This window comes from Myiozetetes cayanensis, unplaced genomic scaffold, assembly GCF_022539395.1.
Source record: "Myiozetetes cayanensis isolate MyiCay16 unplaced genomic scaffold, myiCay2020 scf3, whole genome shotgun sequence".
Lineage (NCBI taxonomy): Eukaryota > Metazoa > Chordata > Aves > Passeriformes > Tyrannidae > Myiozetetes > Myiozetetes cayanensis.
The window spans coordinates 53,368,392-53,391,227 of NW_026087521.1; the positions used below are offsets into that span (position 1 = coordinate 53,368,392).

The 22,836-nt window shown below is 39.9% G+C and overlaps 1 protein-coding gene across 1 annotated transcript in view; it reads left to right on the plus strand.

Annotated features, from left to right (window-relative positions):
* LARGE1 (LARGE xylosyl- and glucuronyltransferase 1) overlaps window positions 1-22,836 on the plus strand; it is a 281,360-nt gene that overhangs the window by 246,406 nt on the left and 12,118 nt on the right. Inside the window, 4 exon segments of the mRNA XM_050323702.1 lie at window positions 6,164-6,327; window positions 10,757-11,035; window positions 18,048-18,135; window positions 18,137-18,195. Of these exon segments, the coding sequence (XP_050179659.1) occupies window positions 6,164-6,327; window positions 10,757-11,035; window positions 18,048-18,135; window positions 18,137-18,195 (590 nt within the window).

A 22,836-nucleotide genomic window follows, 5' to 3' on the forward strand; every position in this document is an offset into this window, starting at 1 on the left:
AGGGCACCTGGACAAGGACTGATGTCTTCTGTGACTGTTTCTTCTGAATGCTCCAGGACAGGTTCTGACTGGATAGTAGAGATGACAGCAGGAACCTGTATTTGGTCTCTGTTCTGAGGGACATCCACTGCCCTCAGTGATGTCCAGACAGTAGGGAGGAGAAAAAAATCCAGATTCACATATAAAAGAGATGAAAAGTAGATCAAAGGAAAAAAATTAAAGAGTTGAGACAAGTTCTGGAGAGAGTGTTTGGACCAGGAAGAGGAAAGGACTGATGGGTGCCTGTAGATCTCCTAGCAAGGAGACCTACCTGTCAAGACACTGTGCTGCAAGGGGGGTCTGGGAACAGCTCAGCTAAGAAGGTTTGTCAGGGACTTGGGGAAAGGAGATGCAGAGGACTGCCAAGATCTGACATCTGCAGGTAAGATCAAAGAAAGTTGTACTTCATATGTACAGAACTGTCTAAGATGTTACACATGCCTAAAAATTGGGTTCTCAGTTGTGTCGAGTATTTGCAGTCAGGATAAGCCATCACTTCCATTTAGAAAGAGTATTAGCAGTATTTACATGCTGCAGCAAAAAATTCCTCTTGCCAGGTAGGCTTGCTCAGCCACTATCCTCTTTGTCCTTAGCACAGCTTTGTTTCACAGAAGGTTCAATTTGACCCATAGCAAATGTACAAAATTTTATGGTGTGAGAGGAATAAAAGTTTAATTGACATGGGATTAGTCTGGCTTTTATTGCTAATCATTGGAGAAGCCAGAAGTACTTTATGTAGGTCATCCAAAACAAGACTCAATGAATGCTTTTTCCTCTCTTCATCATCATCTGCTTTGTTTATGCCATGCTAAAGGCAACTGTTAATTCACACACTATGAAAGTGCTAAATGTTGCAATCCAGATTGCCTGCTGGTGGGAACTGGGACAGCTACACAGGAGAAATGAAACTGCTGCAGTTCATAACCAGATTATAGTTACATCCTGGGCTGGTGTTAGTTTTCATTTCAGTGGCTAAGCTGAGTTGATTTTGTGCAATGAAACTTTACTGTGCATACCTGGGAAAAGGAAAGATGATCTGAAAGGTCAAAGTTTTCATCTAAGCTGCTCGGTTCCCGTTGTTAGTGTGATATTGAGTGAGTGACTTAAGCCTAGTGTCACCTCACCTCACCTTAAACACTTGAGGAGAGCGAGATGCCTAGGGGTTTTATCCCTTTACCCAAGATCTAAATAGCCTTGAGACACATAACATTGTTGACGGGCTTTGATCTTTTTTTAGTATGTAATCCTTACAAAAATACTTCTGATCCTGTGTTTTTAATCGATCTCATCTGAGATGAAGTCCTGCAGATTTTGGTGGGAAGTTTATTGTTTTTGTGACACAGCAGTTTAGAAAAAAAATTAAGCCAATCACAAATTTTCTTACACTAGGAACAGCCTTAGGAAGGAATTTTTATGAGCAGACTAACCAGTTTGTCAGTGAAAAGTACATGTTGTGTTGCCAAGTATCATATGGGGCTACCATCTGTCCTATGGATAGAAAACACCTTATCTCATGGAAATGTATTAGACAAGTAGACCTGGAATATCATGGCAGTCTGTGGTAGAGTTGAATGCCTTCTGGCCTGCCACACCTCTCTGGCCAACCTAGCTTCAAAGACTGCTTTTCCTGAGACAAAGCCTGCTCCACTGCCACACCTCCTTGCCCAGAGAAGTAATTTAGCCTGTATTTCTTTATGTATTTGTCTCTTTGTTTTGGCACTATGTATGCAATGGCTGCTGTTTTTATTTCTGAAACAAGTAGCATCATGATGCTAATGAAAGCATGTGTTGTTTCCTACTGCAGTATTTCCTAAGAGGACATCTACTTTACACAGTATGAAAATAATACATTTTTTCAACCTGGAGAGTGTTTCCTAGAGGTAACATTTCTCACATGCTCAGTGGCAAGTAGCCTTAGCAGTGAAACTCTTGTAGAAACAGAGAATCTTATGCTAAACAGGTACTTGCTAATGAGAGTATGTGCTGTCTCTCTAGGGTTGAGAAGTCTTTGCTGTATTAGGCATATCATTATAAATATAATGGAGGGGTCCATAATGGGGATGCCATCTTTTTATCAAATCCAGCTGATACTAAGGTCTTTATTTTGGTGGTACACTATGTTTAAGTTAGCATCTGTCTGCATTGCCATTCTAAACACATCTTTTCTAGAAAACATAATTTGGGAGCAAACTTTAAACCAAGCCACAAGTTCTTTGACTTTAAATAATGGATCCACTTAATATGCACACTAGAGAAAAGATTATGTCATTAGAGAAATCTTATGTGATGATGTAACAAAAAAAATATGAAGCAACTCAGAGATAAATGTGCAGGTATATGTGTGTCTGTCTTGGAAGATGTCCCTGTCTTTTGAATGTTTTGCATCTTTAACATTCTTCATTTCAAATCTGTGTGTAAAAAGTGGAATGTGATAGTGTGCAATATATAATTATAGGTGGCATGTGTCCCATCACAGTAGAGAGGAAGCAGCCTTTATATATGTATGTGATACTGGTGCATGATTACCTGAATGAATATATGAATGTGTGAGAGAGGGAAAAGGGCTCTGAAACCACATAAAACTGTGGAGCACTGAGCTGTTGGTCCTGATAATTTCTCCATGTCCTACTGTTAGCTTCAGTGAGATAGCTTCTGATCTTAGGGGTTTTGCTGGACCAAATACAGAGTGGCTAATATTTCCATCATTGCTTCCAGTAGAAAAGGAATTTTCATATGGGTAATCACATGCTATTGTATTCCACTGCTCTTGCCTCACCATTGCAGGATAGGCATATCCATCCTTAAGGCACACTGCATGTATGCAGTGACAGTGCTACAGGGCAAATCACAGCCCATCCTGTGCTGATTGTCCTACCTACAGGGGCACACCCTACTGCATTTGACCAGCCTGCAGAGCCTGGCTCCTGCTGCTACCTAGCAGTGTAGGCTCATGGTATGAGCCAGCAAGGATTGCACAAGCATTCCTGCAAAGTGGTGATGGAGCTCTGTGTCTGACCCTGCCAAGTGGTGCCCGCGTATTATCCAGGGCTCTCAGACAGCTTGTGCTGGGGCTTCCCCCTGGCAGCCTGCCTGCACTCAAGGGAAGGGTGCTGGGGACAGAGGCTGGGGAGAGGAGAGCACATCATGCCCACAGTCCTTCTGGGAACTGCTCTCTCACATCTTCTCTTGGTGAAGATAAAAACAGTACATACAGTACTGAGCATGTGTCGTGGGAAGTGACAGGGAAAACCTCTCAGACTATGAGCATAGCTTCAGTCTTGGAAGAAGTCTGACAGGACAGAATCACAGAATATTCAAGATTGGAAGAGACCTTCAAGATCATGTAGTTTGACTGTCAACCCAGCATCAGTATAATCACCCCTAAACCATACCTCCAGGTGCCACATCCAGACTCCTCTTGAACACTTGCAGAGATGCTGGCTCCACTGCCTCCCTGGCCGACTTATTCCAATGTCTAACCACTCTTTCATGATAAAAACTTATTCCAATATCCAATTTGAACCTCCCCTGGCACAACTCAAGGCCATTTCCTCTCATCCTTTCACCTGAGACATGGCAGAAGAGACCACCCCCCACCGCACTACAATGAGGTCGTGAGAAGTTGTGAGGTCCCCCCAGAGTGTCCTCCAGACTAAACAACTCCAGTTCCCTCAACCACTCCTCATAAGACATGTTTTCTAGACCCTTCACCAGCTTTGTTGCCCTTCTTTGGACATAAAGGAGGACAAAAACAAAACCCTGACCCTACAAACTGCAGTGGAAAGATCAAGATTTCTTCTTCTCTGTAGCAGAAGGGATCTTCTGCAGTTTGCTGCTCTCCATCACCATCACCAACTTGGTGACTTGATGAGTTTCAACGTCAAAATGGTGTGGCCTCTAAAAAGTTGTCTCTCCTTCCCCAAACCAGGGCTCAGTTGTGCACAAAGCCATAATTTAGCTCCAAATGTTATTCTTGAACTCATAATTAAGTATTTATAGCCTCTTAAATTTCAACCCAGATGCAATCTGATAATTACTCAGTGACTACCTGGTTAATAACTGCTGTGCAATTAAGATCTTGTAGCCTGGTCATTTGTACATACAGCAGGATAATAAGGTACCCCTAAAATGTGGATTGCTGTTGTTTTAGCCATTTAAATTTCATTCTTGATAATTCTGTTAGGGGCATACTAATGTCCCTTTTCAAGAAAGAAACAGAAAGATATGATATACTTTCTAGTAATTATTGTAAATATTGAATTTAATTCAAATATTGTTTGAATGTGATTTAGAAAATAAAATGCAGGCTCAGCTGAATGATGGTTTGTAAAGCAGAAAGAATGAAACTCCAAGGACAAGTAAAAGAACTCTTAATTTCTTTTCCAGCTAAAGAGATCTTGATTTCAATAGAAGTTTTGCATGAGTAAAGATTTGTCAAGATTAGGACTCTCATCTTTCTGAAAGCAGTCCCTCTTGAGGGATGTTTTAGGATCTGTGCAGAACAATAGCACAGAAGAATGACAGTCTGATCCAAAACTCATTGAAATCAAAGTTGATATTTCCATTATTCAGAAGAAGATTATATAGTGATGTACAGGAAAATGTCAGGAATTATTCCGTCAGCCTTCACAGGAAAACATTCAGTTGTAAACATAATGGCAACCATTATGTTTATAGTTTGAAGAACAACAGCTCTTTGTTTTAACACATTATTAGAACAAAAGTATATACATTTTCCTTTTTTTTTCTTGAGGATGGTGAAACAATTACTTTAAATCATTCTGAGTGGAACAAAAAGATTTCTATAATTCAATAATCTTTTGCATGAAACAGTTTTGAGGTACACTGTGATTTTTATCAAAACTTGTAAAATTCCTATATGAGTATTTTTCACATTTACTGATGAATATTTTACTCATTTACTCTTCTTCTTATAGGATACTTTTAAGAAATTAATTATAAAAATTATATCTTTATTAGTAATCTATATTCTAGAGCAACAGAAATAGAACTCAATTTCACATGTTAAGACCATATAAAATTTTGATCTTCATTACATTTTAGAGTAGGTATGACTGTTTTTTCCTTTTAAGTGAATGCTTTTTAAATAGCTTAGCTAGATGTTTGGCTTTAAATCATTGAATCTTAGAATCATAGGATAGTTTGAGTTGGAAGGGACCTTTTAAGGATCATGTAGTCCAACCCCCAAAATAATTACTGCAGGAATGGAATTGGCCAGCTGCATAAAAGGTCTGTTTTTCACTTTCAGCTTTCCCCAGAGCTAGCCTTTTATTCTCTTAAAGCTATGTGTCTAAGAGACTTGGGATTAGATTGCTTTGAGATGCCCATTTTGACTTTGAAGAGGCTTGGGTTTTCAAGGGGGCCAAAAAGTTACCTGTTCTCTGCCAATCCACCATCCACCAGATTTCTCAGACGAAGTATCCAGAAGCATAAATCCCATTAAAGGTATAGGCTGAATTCTGGCACTTCTGCAGCTGAAAGAATATTTTCATTGCAAAATTGAACTACTGCAGATACATAAATCTCAAGAGATGGGGTAATGATCATTTAAAGATGTTACTTTTCCAGCTGTCTGTCCATGCTGCTAGCAGCAGTTACCATTCTCCAACAGAGGCAACAGAATGGGAATTGCTCAGTGCAGCACACGCAGTCTTAATCTGCTGTGGAGTGTTGTCTAGTGGAGTATGAACTTTGTTTTGAACTACTGTGAGTAGTTCAAAACACTAGTAAGGATGAAATTATGCATCACATTGGAGCATTAACTCTGAAACTTTGCAATTATTCAACTTGTTCACTGTCTCATTGCTAGTCTGGATGTTGAAAGTATATAATATATATATATATACACACCATATATATATATATATACACACCATATATAGACTGGAATACAAAGGTCTGTCTGTATTATGAATTTACTTGCAAGTCCTTTCTTCTAATCTCTTGCCCACTGACTTGCAAGGCTTGGGAAAACCCTTCTACTTTATTTGTTCAGCTTCCATTCCCCATTGCATCAGGCTGCAAGTTCCCAACCCCCTCGTTCTCTCTGATTTGCTAAAATAATTACAAAGAACTTATCTTTATGCCCACTCTTTCCTTACAGCTCCAGAAACAGCTGTCTGAGCTGGACGAGGATGACTTGTGCTATGAGTTTCGTCGAGAACGTTTCACCGTCCATCGCACTCATCTGTATTTTCTACATTACGAATACGAGCCTGCTTCAGACAACACCGATGTAACGCTGGTGGCGCAACTTTCGATGGACAGGTAGGGAAAAACCTCTTGTTCATCAGGAAATGTGAGACAGTTAATGTTTTCTTACAGAGAAATCTTACTGTGTAATGCTTTGGTGCAAGAAAAAATGAGTTTTTGTAGAAAGTTGTATGTTGTATTGTAAAGACCTTTCTTGCATTAGGAGTAGTGCAGGTAGATACGTATCCAGACATGTATCCACACATGTATCCAGACTTCAGTTCTGCAGTGCACACATGAGTCTGAGTAGAGTTCATGCAGGGGTTGCTACTTGTCAGGATTGTCAGGTGTTACTGGTGTATGGAGTTTTGCAGCAACATATTAAAAATAGGAGATGTTTATAATAGAATTTGGCAAACAGTTTTAACTGCCCAAGTTTTTACACATGGTATTTCCTTGTTTTGATTTCGCTGGCATTTTCCTTGCAGAAAATTTCAATTAGTGATTTTTCTTATAGTGAAAATCAGAACTAAACATTTTAGTTTCAAATTAGGAAGTCAAAAATTATACTTTTTTTTTTAAAGTGATAGTGTGAAATGAAAAATCTCCATTTGAGCAAATTCATTGCCTCTTTATACAAATGTTGATTTTCAGAAGTGCATTTCAGCTTTTAATTCTGTTGTAAAGTGGAATTTAATTGGTATTTCATTTGGGGGGAAAAATTCCATTTCATGACGAGTTCCACCTGCACCTTTCTGATTTCCATCATTGCAATTAGTTGTCATTTTTCAGAAACTCTGAAACTGAGGTCTGGATCAGCTAGCTTTGTGAAACTTTGGAACTGTCAGTCTCAGGTTTTTTCTCCTCCAGCTTCTCAGTTCGAATTTAGTCCAAACTTTGTAGTTACTGCTGTCGGAATGTGTTACAAAACAAATCAGAGCTCCTTGAATATTAGCCAGAAACTGGTTATTTCCTTTAGTGTAGCACATACAGAATACAATGTGACCTGTGAATAACACCGCTGCTACACTGGTAGAAGGTCAGCAGTATTCCAGGAGGATTATGAGAATTGAAATCAACAAAACATTTACAGCCTGTTTTAAAAATAAACAGAAATGAATGAGGAGTATTCTGTTCCACAGGTGCCTCAGCACTGCATCCTGCACATTGTGTTATGATTTGCTATGTGCATCAGTGTCTGTTCTATTGATTTTTAATGGAGGAAACATTTCTTAAGTGTTCACAAACCTTTGAGTAAAAAACTGAAATAAATTAAACCAGACCCTGAGCGAGTGCCACAGTAAATTAGTAAAGCTGGTGTGTGCACATGGTGTATTTTCCCCCCAGAATTTAATTCAAAAGAATGAGCTGGGGCTTAGTGCTGATTCACTGGCACTGATGCAAAGTCTGAGCATCTGTTTCCCTTTCTGGATCCTCAATGGGGCACATGTTTTTATTGATAGACAGAACCACACATTTTTATGCAGGAAGAACAGCCATCCTGATACTGTGCAGGAAAAATCTTCCCTACTTCGCTGGTGTGTTGCTATAAATTATTGATTTGAGTTGGAAATAATTTCTTTCAGCTAAAATCAATAAATAATATCCAACCAAAGAGCTGTTTAGCTGCTTTGTTTTCTTCCACATCTTTCAGTTACTGCCTTACTTTTTTTTTTGTCTTCTTTAAAACACTTTTATTAAACTCCTCCAGCGCAGCTGTTAGACATTTAAGAATAGTGTCTCAGATGTAAGATGACATGTACATAAACAATGTGCTGTACACTACATTCCTGCACTGTTCTTTGAAATTATTATCTGAGATGAGGAAAAGCAAAAAAAGAACTCCCAGCATCTCCAATTAGAGTCCTCCTGGATGAGGCTGACATGACTATCATGACAGACTTACTTTTGCCTGTCCTATAGGCTTGGGGAATGGAAGAGAGGGATGCAGCTTAGGAACTAACATTGTCTTTAGATGGAAGCTTTGAGACAGACTTCATTCAGTGTTGTTCATTACTGGTTAGTTGTCATCTTTTATACTGATGTGGCATTCCCTTGAGTAATGGCCGAGTAGCATCACTATGGTTTTCCTGTTTTGGCTAGGCAGCCTTTTTAGAGGCTTGGTATGTACCTGGGGTTCAGAAATCAGAGTAGGAATTACCAAAATGTCAGGTCAGGAAGGGGAAAAGACATGATTAGCAATACACTGCTTGGAACCTGTGTGAGAATGAGCTGGAAATCAGTTGAGTATTCTTCAGAAGAAAAATAAAAGCCATGTCACAAAACAATTGAATTCCAGCAAAATTAGCTGAAACAGACCTTTAAAAAAATTACCAACTAAATCATGGTCTCATTATTATGCAGTATATCAGTACATTTATTTTATCTTGAGTCCTTAAGGGAACACATGCCTCAAGACTGCTAAAAAAACCCAAAGTAAGTTGGTCATGTTGTGCTTAGAAGCTCATAATTCTAAGTTTTATGTTCAAATGAGACTGCTATAACAAGCTACAGAGAGCAGATTGTGGACCATCACCTAGCATATAGTCCCTGTATCAAACTCATGGAAGTGGAGCCTGTCAATCAGAACAACACAGCAAAATGGAATGTTCTGAAGGGTACTAAGCTGTCCAGCCGGAAATTTATACCCAGTTTCACTTAGCTATCACGAAAAGCTTTGCAGGCATTATCAGGTGTGCTGTTTAAATAAGTTATGTGTGCCATTTGTCCACTGCGTGGAGTCCTTAAAAGGCAGTTTGCTGCATTTTTTACTAGGCAAGTATTCCATTTTTAAAAGGATGCCCTAAATCTGAGTGCTGGTGGATTGGAGTCTCCTGTTTAATAGGTTTTCACTATGTTGGAAAAAGGTAAAAAAGAGAGAAAGTATTTTTATGTATTTATTATATGTGTAATTAAAAATCTAAAGCCTTCACATACTTTTTCAATTTTTTTTTTTGTTGATTTGTGTTTCGAATTTGTCTGTATGTTTCAGGTTGATAATAGCCTTTGTTTCAATAATAGTTAAGAAGAAAGTAATGTACCAGCTGTAGACTAGTAGAGGCAGTATCTCATATCTAAGAAAAAATTATTTTATCACCTTAGATGTCTTCATGATAATTCAGAAATGCAGGGAAAAGCTATTAATGTTAAGTCAGACTGTGTGTTTACTGGTATGAATATATCATTCCTTTCTTTTGTAAAGCTTAGGGAGATAATAGGAAGGGGAAATTATTTTCTCTGATTATGATGATGCAGAAAACTTTTCTTGTGTTTTATATAAATATTAATAGGAACAATCGAGTAATGTGGATTTGGAACGGAGAGAAGATAATCATTTTGCATAGTCTACTCTTCCTAATTTTTAATAGAATATCTGGCTAGGCTGCATAGGTTCATTTCCCTTTGTATTAACTCAAGAGGCTTTGTAATCAGTCCTTGCTGTATTTTTGGGTGGCACATCTCAGTCTCTAGGCAGTTGTCTATAAATTACCCAAAGTGCTTAAACGATTTGGACCAGGCTGGGTTTGATTTATGTTTACATATGAAATCTTTTGTTGTCATTTTCATCAATAGTGTTGTAAGTCCTGGAATTTTTTTAAAATATACATCAATACAACCTGTTCTAAAAATAATTTAATGAAATTTGAGATACTGCTAAAACATATACAAGTTAGTAGTTTTAATTATGGTTTTGTCTGAAATGTTCTTTTGATATGCCACAGCAATGCCATGTCTGTCCTTCCTTCCCTCCTTACTCCCTATTAAAAGTAAATCCCATTCCTATCAATGTGTCATCCTTTTGCCCTCTCCCTGATAGTGAGTCTTCTTCTAGTTGATGTAAATGTTCACGTAAGTCAGTATTCCCTTGGCTTGTGACTTTTAACAGCTTTTGAGATCTGACTAACTGCCTTACAAAAATTTGGAGAAGGTTTTCCTAAACAGGAGGTAAAATGATCTGTGGGTCTGTACGCCTCTATTCTCCACAATTATATATATGTTTTTATAGAACAATGTAGTATGTTACTGTGTGAGAATAGGTTGACCTGAAATGTGAATTGGGCACTAGGCACTGTTGAAGATTATGAGACCCCTATTCTGTGAGTAGATCCACGTGGACAGATCCCTGCAACTGCTCGAAGCTCCCATCAGATACCTGGGTATATCATCATCCATGTGGGTTTTCCTGCAGCATCAAATCTTTAGGCAGAAAACAGTGGTGCTGATTTCACCAAGCTTTGGGTATCTGAGCTGTGGATGTGTTTGTCTGAGCCAGGGCCATCTTAGGTTCCCTTGGATTCAGTGAAATAGGCATATCTGTCCAGGAGGCATCAACTTGCCATCTTAGATGAGATGATTTGTGCTATGGAAATATTTATTGTTTTGCACAGCATATAAAGTTGTCCCTACTCTGTCTCAGAGGATATCTACGTTTGATCAGGTGAACCCAGGGAAAGAGTCCCTCACAGGGTGATAGTTTTTCTTATTCTTACCCTTCCTCTTTCAGGCTCCAGATGCTTGAGGCCATCTGCAAACACTGGGAAGGTCCAATCAGCCTGGCACTCTATCTTTCTGATGCAGAAGCCCAGCAATTTCTGCGCTACGCTCAGGGCTCGGAAGTACTGATGAGCCGCCACAACGTTGGCTACCATATCGTGTACAAGGAGGGCCAGTTCTATCCTGTGAACCTGCTAAGGAATGTGGCCATGAAACATATCAGCACACCATACATGTTTCTGTCCGACATTGACTTCTTGCCCATGTATGGACTCTACGAGTACCTCAGGTAAATGGACTATGGAGCAATTCCCACTGTCACCTGCAATTTCAGCCTTTCCACACCCCACCCTTCTCACATACTCTCAAAACAAAGCAATTTGAGCAGATCTGAAAGAGGCAGCTTGTAGGGGTTTGAGGTGTGAGAATGCCCAGCAAGGCACAAGAATTTTTAGAGCAAAGGAAAAGGGCTGTCACAGGAAGTCAAGCAATATGTTTATGAAAGAAAAAACTTGGGTCTAAATGTGATCCCTGTTAGCCATTAGAATAATTCCCTCAGAGCTGCAGAAGAATCAATTTGAAAATTGAACTGAACTAAGTATTATTAAATGTCCAAGAGCATCATGCATTAGCGGAGATGTGAACCAGGCGATTTCTCTAAACACCCCTCGTTCTGAATGTCAGTGACAGAAAAAACATGCAAAGAATAACTGAACTGTTGTCTATGTGACACACTCTTAATCCAGTTCCTTATCTTGAAAAGAGATTGTGAGTCTAACCAGCTCAAAAATATGACTGCAGTGCCAGCACCTGTCACGGCAAAATAGTGGGCATGAGGGAACTGGGAGGAGTAACATCAGTGTACACTGTATGATAATGCATGTGAGCAGGTTGGGCTGAGCAAACTACAGACCTCTGATCCCTTAACTGAGCTTTTTTTTAATAAAGACCTTTTTCCCTCTGCAGAGGCTGGTCATCTGAGGCCAAAGCATAGAGCAAGGAGGACACCCTGTGGCCAGACAGGAGGATGTCAGTTCCTTAGTCCTGACCAGTTTTGCTTTTTGTCTCTGTTCTAATTCAGTAAAAGTTGATCAAAGTGTTCCAGTGAGGGCCTGCTTGTAGGTGTTCCCTTTCAATTCATAAGCCCGGGGTTTTGGAGTGTAAAGGAAAATACGCCTTTTGGTATCATAAATTTATGGAGGAATTTCTTTGTTTCAGGCTTAACAACAAGGCATGTAAGGGACCAAATTCACTATATAGAGGAATGGAGCACCTCTTCTGTGAGGAAAGGATGAGAGAGTTGAGGCTGTTCAGCCTGGAGAAATGAAGACTCTGGGGAGACCTTATTACAACCTTCCAGTACATAAAGGGAGCTTATAGGAAAGATGGGGACGAACATTTTAGCAGGCCCTGTTGAGAAAGGACGAGGGGGAATGGTTTTAAACTAAAAGAGGGTAGATTTAGACAAAATTTAAGGAAGAAGTTTTTTGCAATAAGGATGGCAAAACACTGAAAGAGAGAGGTGGTAGATGCCCCATCCCTGGAAACTTTCAAGGTCATTGATGGGGTTTGAGCAACCTGATCTAGTTGAAGATGTTCCTGCTCACTGCAGGGAGGTTGGACTCCATGAGTTTTAAAGGTGTCTTCCAACCCAAACCATTCTATGTCTCTTAAGGCTCTGGATATCAATTGTATTGTTGAAGTATTACACTGTGTTAGCTTGTTTCCTTCTTAGTTTAGGGACATTTCAATTCAACTTGTGCTATGAGGACTCCAAAATAATTATTTGCCTTCCACACATTATTTATCTCTAGATACGTGTATGGAGAGCTGTTGTTAGTTTCTCTGTCTGTTGTATACTGTTGTATCTCTTCAGATGAATGCTGGACACAGTAAGGGTAGCAGCTGTTGATACTGACATTTAGTGATAAAAAAGGAACTTGCTCTTCCATGCTGCTTCACAGTGTACTGATGGGAGCCAGCAATGAAAGGAAGAAGAGAGAAGACAGAATGATGTACCACAGAATACTCGAGTTACTGCAACCATAGAAGTAATTCTTGTACGGTGATAATTGTATTACAGAACTAAATGCACAGTGATGCCACCCATGGGTGATGTTTCAGAAAAAAAAAAAAAACAAAAAACAAAAACAGATTCTCTCTGAGAGCTGTTGCATCTGAGACTCTGTGTTACTCTGACAGCCTTTTGTGAGGCCCATATCACCTTAACTCTGACAGTGACTCTCTGTTGCCTGGGAATATTGGAATTGCTAATCTGCTACTACCATCTCTTTAAAAAGGAAGTGGAATTTTTCTGCATTTGGACTAGAGACTTTTGTTGCTCTTTCAATAATGATTTTTCTAAACAAAGTAGCAGGGAGGTGCAGTGAGATTATTTTAAATATGGATACCCTGTGTCTTTCTGCATCGACTGTTCCCACTGCCTCTGCAAGTAGCTGATTAGTGCTATCTATCTGAATGGCAGCAATTGTTTTTTAGAGAGATGTACAAACATTTTCATCTTCATTTCCTCAGATAGAACAACCATAAACAACTAGAAATAGTGTGGTATTTCAGGCATCTCTTTGTACACCATGAGCCAGACAAGTCCCTCTCCCTGCGAGTTTGCTGATTTACATATACTGCATATTGTATCTCTGCAAGTAGTGTATTCTCAGAAAGAAAGGAATTTTGAAAAACATTTTCAGCATACTTTGAATGTGTCCTATGGGAAAGGTTACGGCCAGTTTTGAAGGAGAAGCTGATGGAGCTGATCGTTACCTGTCCCTTTGTGTATCTCTTGCTAGCACTTAGATTTGTGCTATTTGAGCTTTTTCACAGCTGCTAAGTAAGACCATTTCAATGTTTTTTATCTCCATCAAACAGCCTTTTAGTCCTGCCTTACTCTTCAGTGAAGTACAAAAGGAAATAAATGTATCATTTAAAGGTTTCCTGTTTATGGAACTCAGACACTTTCATGGTCTGTGCTGAGTCAACGTCTTTTGTTGCCTTCCCTCATTAGTTACTGAGGTCATCTTGTCATTGCCCCAGAGGTAAAGGCTCCTTCTAGTTGCTACAAGTAAGGTGTTAGGGTCACACTACAGTGACTTCTAACATAAAATAACTAGACAGGCTGCTTATCTACAGTTGTCACAGCTAACATTAAAGTCCTTTCCTGACACATTTGTGTAAAATATGCCCTTTGCTTCCAGTGACACAGTTTGCATGAATTGGGACCTGGCGTCCAATCTCTATGCTCAGGTTTTGTACCTGTCCCCTGCAACGTGAATTGTGAAATATTTCTGATTGCTCTTCAGCATCTCAGCAAGAGACATAGTTCAGGTTGTGCCTATTGGTTTTTATTTGCTGGTAGCCTTTGTAGGCTATGCATTCATTGCTTTTGCAGAGAGTAAAAGCATTCTAATGCATTTAACAGTGGATGGACAACTCTTTACCACAAGCTCTGTGACTGCCGTGGTTGTTATCTCCAACCAACCACTTACTGAGTCCTGATCATGGAAGCTAATTTGAATTAATGGACTCTTTTTTTTCCCTTTTTTTTTTTTTTATGGGTTCAGTGCTTTAGGATTAGGTTGCTACTTTTCCTGTGTCTGAGCTTCTCTGTCCTCCAGAAATAGGAATGATATTATGATCTGTCTCCATGAGGATAAGAATTCTGTATTAATTTTTGAAAATAAGTACAAAGACGAGAAGATTGATATCAACATGCTGCAGTTCACTCAACCTGTGAGGAGACTCTTGTGATTTAAGATTAATTTCTTCACTGTTTTGCGAAAAAGATAGTTGACTCGTATATGTAAAATTTAACTCAACCTTCACTGTGTCAGAATGACAGTCATCAGGTCTGAACATAAAGGTAATTGGGAAATTGTTTCTTGGACAACACTAGCAAGAGAGAGCTCTTCATAAAATCAAAGATCTTTATTTTGGGATTTAGGGGGAAAAGGACAGATAAAGGAAAATGAGTACTGAGTCAATATTACTAAATCCAAAAAACAGCCCTCCTAAGGATAGTGCAGGAATTACATGGTTTACCCAGTACTGGTTTGCAAAACAACCAAATCTGTTCCTTGCATTATATTCCACGTATCTGGCAACACCAACAGTGAAAATTTTCCTATTTCCTAAGTTTTCCTGGTATCACAAAACCAGTCAACCAATAAATGGCACCCCCACTCAAAACAGGAAAAAAAGTCACCCCACAGAAAATGAAAAGTTAGATTTGGTTCCAGTAGGAAGAGAGTTTGAGCTGGTTGTCTAAGAAGCAAACCATTAGCCAAGTTATCAGAAGAAAATTGAAGACGTTTTTTTCTCTACCAAGTCCTCCCCCATTTAAATCACAGTTTAAATGTCCTCTGTCATCCTTTGTCACTGAGATTCAACACCTGCATGTCAGCACTGATTCCTTCTTCCCTTTATGTTAGTCTTCTATAGTGCACATCAAAGGTGGGTGATACTACTCATAGGTCAGTGCTGCTGGACTTCCTATCTGAGCATGTCTCAAATCCCAGCTCAGTTTTGGAGAGCCCCTTCACTTTGACATTACCACCTGTACTGGGTCTTGCTGAGATGGAGTTCATTTCCCCACAGTGGCCCTCACAGTGCTGTGTTTGTCTTTGGTAGCTAGAAGGGTGTTGATAACACACCAGTGTTTCGGCTACTATGGTGCTGGCACAACAGCATCAGTGATGTCTCTCCAACACTCTACCTGCCATCAGGGATGGGCAGGATCTTGGGAGGGGGCATAATTAGGACAGATGAGCCAAACTGACCAAAGATATGTTCTCTACTGTATGACATCAGCTCAGACACAAAAGCTCAGAAAAGGAGCAGGGAGGTGGAGCATTCATTATTTACAAGGTTTGCCTTCTGGAGAAACTGCCACACATGCTGGAGCCCTGCTTTCTGGGAAATGGCTGAACATCACTTGCTGATGGCAAGTAGAGAATTAAATGTATTTTCTCTTTGTTTGTGCACACACAACCTTTCACTTTTGCTTTAGTAATCTGCCTTACCTCAACTTCTGAGTTGTTTTCCATCTTATTTTGTCTCTCCTGTCTGGGGGATTTTCTCCATGAAGGTACTGTCATCTCTTCTTTTGAACAGTTTGACCATTTACACATGTATGAAATTTGCAGGTGACAAGAGCAGGGGAGTGTGCAGAGAAGGTGGTTGATATCCACAAAATTTCTGTGGTTGAATCCCATACCTTAGAGAATAAGTCACATTCAGTACTAGTTTCAACACAGCTTCCTTTGACAGTTTCTGCTGTTATCAGTGCTTGATACCTGTGCCTGCTTCAGCTTTGGTCACCTTCAGACTGCAGACTTTTGTGGGCAGGGTTGTATGCTGCTCTTTGACAGTGTCAAGCACAGCAAGGCCTTGAATTTTGTATGAGACTTCTGAGCTCTCCATAAAACAAAGGTATAGTAACAGCCATAAATGGAAGCTGCTGTTTCCTTACAGAGCCCAAAGGGTTCTGCAAATGTTACCTGCTCGTTCCCAGAACTGAATCCCCAAAACTGTACTGCTCAAGGCTAATAGATTGCACAGAGACCAGAAAGCCTCAGATTTTGCGAAGAGAAACTGTATTACTATCCCCTGATCTCAGAGAAGGTGTGAAGGGGAAGAAGCATTTAAAAGCATCATAAAGGCTCTATACTGGCACTGTTCAACAATTCTGGAAGGTCACAAAGGCTGATTATGAAGGACTCATCTATTTAAATGCAGATATTGTGGTCATTAGTGATAGTGAAGTTAGTGAAGAAAGTACAAAACCAGTTACAATAAGATGCTGTTAACATCCTTCAGTTGTGAAAAGTTAACTGGAATGTGTCAGAGGCTCTTTTTAAACAATGCAAACTTTGCAGTAAGAAGCTGAGAACAGATTGCTTTTTATAGAACAGGCCTATAGGGTGGTATGAATTCTCTAAAATTCAGATTTTATTAAATAGTCATGCTCTTCTTTTTCTCTGACAGCAGTATAAATGAATTCTAGGTATTCTGGGCCTAGAAAAATGGTTTGTTTGGTCCTTCTGTTATTAGGACAGTGATCCCAATTCCTTCAAATTATAGGGCGGTAGAGAGAGTTTGCTGCTTGTCAACATTGTCCTTGATTGCCTGTTGCAGTAACATAAAAGTCAGGACAGTGAATCTTGTTAAGGGGAACTGACTTTGACAGGGAGAGAGAGGCATATTTCTTGTATCAACTATGAAAATAATGAAAGGAAAATTGAAACAGAGTTATTTCTAATGACAAGCCTAGTAAGATTCAGTTGGGGGATGGAAAAGTAACTTTTTCTTCTTTTAGTTTGTTAGGAAAGAATAGACTGAACAGCTCTGGCAGGCAGGGTGAGAGGTTGCTAAGCTGCTCCTCTCCCGTGCCAGTCGTCCTAAGGCCCCTGTCTGGAAAAGAGCCCTGCTATGCAAAATGCATATGTGCACACACATACTCACACACCAAAACAGTCTCTGCAGTGAACAGCTTTCAGCAAAAGAAAGGAAAAACCAAGGTATCCCGGTCTATCCAGTGTACAGCTGTACTCTGCTGGCAACAGTCTCTTTGCCCTGTTCACAGAGCCAAGCACAAGTGAGCTCTGGTCTCCAGGCACTACCATGTGCACCTTTGCTAATACTCAACAAAATACTGCTGAAAAACAGTTTTGCTGATTGGTGTCATTTCCTGTTGCAGGAAATGTGCTTTGAACAATGACAGACCATCATGGCAACAGTGTTCTCAAGAGCAGGTATCTGGTCCGTAGTGGTGTTAGGGTAACACTCACTTTGTAGGACATACAGAGGTAAAAATCAAGGATGATGGCACAGGGTAGCACAGAGAATAGCTAGGTTGAAGTGCAACCGAGCTTTCCAGCTTCTAATTTTGTAAAGGCCCACTGAGTCCTGGATAAATCCCAGTTTTTAGCACTGCCGTTGGCTGGGCAGCTCTTTCCCATATCTGTAGTAACATTCAAGTTTATTTCTCGTAACGGGGTGATCAGTTGTCCATGCTTAGAGTGCTATTTCCAATCTATGCACCCATGGACATGCAGGGCAGCAGTGATCAGTCAAACACACAAGCCCGTTTGGAACTGTGTTCTTCACCCTGCTTTTAGAGCAGCAGACCAGAAGCAGAAGAAATATGAAGTACCCCTAGGGAAAATACGGGCCACAGTTACATTTACAATATCAAACTACCCATTGTCTGCACTTTATTTTGAAAGGCCAAGTGATTTGCTCAATTTAACATTTTCCTGCTTTTATTTGTTGTTTCTCTTTGCCAGGAAGTCTGTCATCCAGCTAGACCTAGCTAACACCAAGAAAGCTCTGATTGTACCTGCTTTTGAGACCCTGCGCTACCGCCTCTCCTTCCCCGAAATCAAAAGCAGAGTTGCTGTCTATGTTGGACATGGGGACCCTCTTCACGTTCAGGTAATGGAAATTACTTTTGAACCTGTAGTCATTATCTCTATTTTTTCTGTTCTTGTGTATATTTGATTCTTTTCTCTCACTGTCACCTCCATTAAGAAACCTATTGGAATTTTTTCCCTTCTCGTAGAGAGGCAGTGAACAGAATCATATGTGGATATATATTCCATCTGTAAGGTCAGCATTTTATCTAGTATTATAGTCCTCTACTGGAGGACTTCAGTTGTTAAATTGAATTTGGTTTATTTTCATATTTTATTGCGCTACAAAATCAAGCATGACCATTACACTCAAGTGCGTGTAATTTACTTTTTGGCTGCCAAATACCGTCTGAATAGCTGTGTCTTCTCATGTGACCAGAAGTTCTGTATCTCTGCTCATTGGTTCTCTTCCTTACTGACCTACTGGAAATACAAATGCAAGCTTGTCTTATGCTCTTCTAAAGTGTGAAACAGCTGCTTAAATACCTAGAGTTTCTCTATGCAGAGGTAAAAGAGTACTCTGACTAGAAGTTAAGAAGGGTAGAACACCTAAATTTGGAGCTCTTCTCTGTAGCAGACTCCTTTTGTGGCTGTGAACAAGTCAATTCTATTATCTGCCAGACTCTTCAGTTTCAAAATGCAACTACCAGGGGTTAACCGTCTCTTGGGTGTGTGTGGTAAGGTCTGATTAGCAGAGATTTGTAAAGCATCTCAGTGATGGGAAGAGTACAATATGGCCTTATGATGTTGCACAGAGAGGGGGCTTAGGAGACCTGTGTTCTCTTCTCAGTTCCACTACTGCCCTGCTGGGAGGTGGTACACGAATCACTTTGCTTTCTTACATCTCTGTTCTCCATCTCTGAAATGCAGGTAACAATGTTCACCTCTCCTTTTTACAGTATTTTGAGATCTAGAGATAAAAGCTGTGAAAAAGCTAGGTATTATCCATGGCTGGTGGAGCTCTATATCACCTCTCCCATCCTTCTCTTACTTTAGAGCTCTCCTCACACTTTTTCCACTCCCTATATTACACACCTTTCTTGTTGCAGCAGCCACCCTTCCGTCATGTGGTGGCATGCATGTCATAGCAGACAGCCTGTGTGGGTCTGGAAAACATAATTCTGACTCTACCTCTACCAGTGACTGCCTTGAAACAGAAACTTGAGGTGACTGAGAGAGACATGCTTCTGGAAAATTACTTAAGGATACTGACAGAGCAAGTAGTTTCACTCTGCCATCAATCTTTACAGTCAAAAGACATAAAAATTAACGAGATCTGTTGATAGAAAATAATTGTCTCTCCCATAGTTGAAAGAAAAAATACTTCCAGTGGAAAATAACAACCTCAGGATTTTCAGATGTTACATTCCACCAACAGTCAAATTTTCAGTTTGCAGCACAGCAGTGGCCTTCCACTGCAGATTTCATCGTCAAGCTATACAGCATGCTGGTGTGTTACGTACACAGCCGGATTTCCAAATCCTTTCTCAAGTCTCACTCGGGCAAAAATGTCTTTAACATCAGTGGGAGTTTTGCCAGAGCAAGGTTGGTTAAATAAGAATTGAAGGACATGCAGTCTGTAGCTGGTGTACATATTAAAGTAGGACATATTTTACAAATGCTTCGCCAGTTTGTTTTGGCTCATTTCATTGCTCAAATCTATCAACAGCCACAAAGCAACTGTGATCTGGCTGAGAATTTCCACCTCCACCTTCAAGGTGCTTTAATAATGCTGCAATTCGTCGCTGAGCGGGTGGGAGTGAACTGGGGAGGACTGCTGTGACAGTGATTGCTGAGAGTGCCTGCAGCATCCCAGTCCCTCACACCACACGGTAGATTACAATCTTTCCCTTACTGAAATTGCTTTTGTCACCTCTTTTCCAAATGGTGACCTTTTCTACCTCTGGGCAGCTAAGAAGTACAAAACAGCTCTCAATTACATCCCTCAGTCACCACCAGAAGAGAAGACGTGAGCATCTGCAGCAGGCAAGGAAACCCTGTGTGGAAACCCTCTGTGACAGCAGGATGCTTTGTGCCAGCTTGCTGGCTTAGCTTGCAGGTGCTGGCTGGGAATGTGCCTCACAAGGATGTGCCTGATCAGTGCCTGGGTAATAGCGGATGAACCACAAACGTACCATCGACACACTTCCAGGCACAAGGGAAACCACAGCTGGCAGAATACACATCATCGTATTGAGAAGACATAAAAAGCAACAATTGATTAACTAATTAACTGATTGCATCCACAATCCAGCAAAATGTTTAAGCATCTGAGTACAGGACTCAGGAAGTTTTTCTTTCACCAAGTCATCTTTCTCACTATAACAGGAAGCTTAGAGGGACAATGCAGGGAGGAAGAACACTCTGAGAAGAATAATTACTTCATTTTGCTAACTTCAGCAAATTTTGCAATAGTTTTCACATTTTATTTTAAATAATGCAATCAATAATGCAAGGAAAATGAAACATTTGGCGCAAAGTGGAGAAGGAAGAGGTGTGGTGTTTTCCAGTTGTTTTCTATGAACTGTGGGAAAGAAACTCATAATCACTTCACAGAGATCGAATTATTTGGTTTGGATTTGTCAAAATATCCAGCATAGCAAAAAATATGTTGTTCACAATTTCACAAGGTTCCTTAGGGACTCGGTGAGTTTGAGTGTGGCCTTAAAATTCAGTGTGTATTTAAATCTTCAGTGGGAAGGGCCTAAGCAGGAAAATTGCATTTATTCATTTGTCCTGTGAAATGGAAGACCAGTATAGACAGGGAACCATTTCTCACAACTGCTTCACCGATAGTAAAGTCTGTTGAAACAACTCATCCTTTAATGATAGCTTCCTTTATATGGACATCCAGGTAATGGTGTCTGCTTATCTTACTTTGCAGTACCTTTCATGCAGTGATCAGCTATCAGCTGAGTCCTAGTTCCATCTGTGTCTATGTGTGTGTATATATGTACAAGCCCAGGTATATTGTATGTACAGATATGTATGTAATCCAAATTCCCAAATTCTTGTTTTCAGTCTAATTACTCCTTTATAACTAGTGTATGCACACCTCATTTGAGCATCCTGTACTCATTTTCCTTAAGGTCCTGACCTTAACCATCCTTTTGCCTTCCTCTTTCCCTCCACTCATATCAGTCACTCTGCAGAGGCAAGTAAATAATCTCTGTTGTTGTTCTCTACAATCAGGTCTGTTCCTTCCTTTCTGCTTTGTTTTCTCTGTGCAATCCCAATTCCATATTTTTCCTTCATCGTCTCTTCACAATTACTTGTTTTTCCCTGCTGCTTAGCTCTCTTGACTCACAGAGGTTGTACTTGAGCTGCTGTAAGTGCTTACACTGATATCTCCAAAAAAGGTGGGAAGAAATTGAAGGTTCTTTTGTGGTTAGTGTACTGTTACCCCCTGTTTAAATCAGTGGGAGAGTGTTACTAGAAAAACAACAGCATTTGGCTGCTTCTCTGCAGGAATCTCTCAATTAACCAAAGTTTGTATAGGACTTTGAAGATACAAATCACTTCATAAGTGTTTAGTAGTCATTATTATTATTATTATTATCATAATTAATTTCAAAATGCCGGAGGTAGGATTTTAGAAGATAGAGCACCCTCCACAGTGCTGTATCATTTTAAGCCCCTCATTGTGATTGTATTTTTTTCCCACATAGATAGCTGCACATTAGTGACTGGGTAGGTTACCCACTCATTTCCAAAAGAGGCCAAGAGAAGGGTTGGGTTTTTTGGAGATGATTCCAAAGGACATTAAGGACTGTGAGCATCTTTGTGAATCTGGCACTGCTTTCTAACAGTATCTGGAGAATTAATTCTCTATCTTTTTTTTTTTTTTTTTTAAATACAGAAGGGTTTTGTTTTTCCAGGTCCCCAAGGCAGATACCTAAAAGAGATGAAACCTGTTTACAGTTTAGAAATGAAGCCTTCAAAGAACCATATTGTACTTGGGACCCCAGTGCTATTCTAATAATTCTGTCTTCCTACACTGCCCTGAAGATGAACAGTGAGCAAAGCTCAACCACCTCTCTGTTTATCCTGTTACAAGCCATATGAACAGTTCAAGTGTAAACTCCTAGGTGGTGATTTTACGTCCCTGGTTTTAGCAATGGCTCACAATGTTACAAGAATTTCCGGGATTGAAACATTACCTCAGGTCATAATCTTGCAATATTTAATGCTCAAATACCTTCACTTTTAGCATGTGAGTCATCCCTGTGAATTCAACAAACTGGCAGGATATTTGTTTTGTCCCTTCTGTTGCATATCTCTCAGTGTTGTAAGGCAGATAACTGCTATGCCTTTGTTTCATTATTTAATCTATGAATCTGCAGAAAGAGCTTGTCTCGTTGATTTCTGGAAAGTGTTAGAATAAGTGGGCGAGAGTCATTGACCCTGGCACTAATGGGGTGGATTCAAGCCGTGCTAGGAAGAGACCTGCTGTGACCTGAACAAGATTAACGAAGTATAAAAGGATCTTTTTCTGTAAATCAAATTGATTACCTTACTCAGGTTCACATGAGTACTCCCCACAATGTAGAATGTACAGCAAAAAGCCTTTATGTCATATTTTACTTATTAATTTAATTATGCATCTTGATTCCTGCCATAATAATGGCAGTAATTAATAAATCGGAACATCTACCCAGAGCTG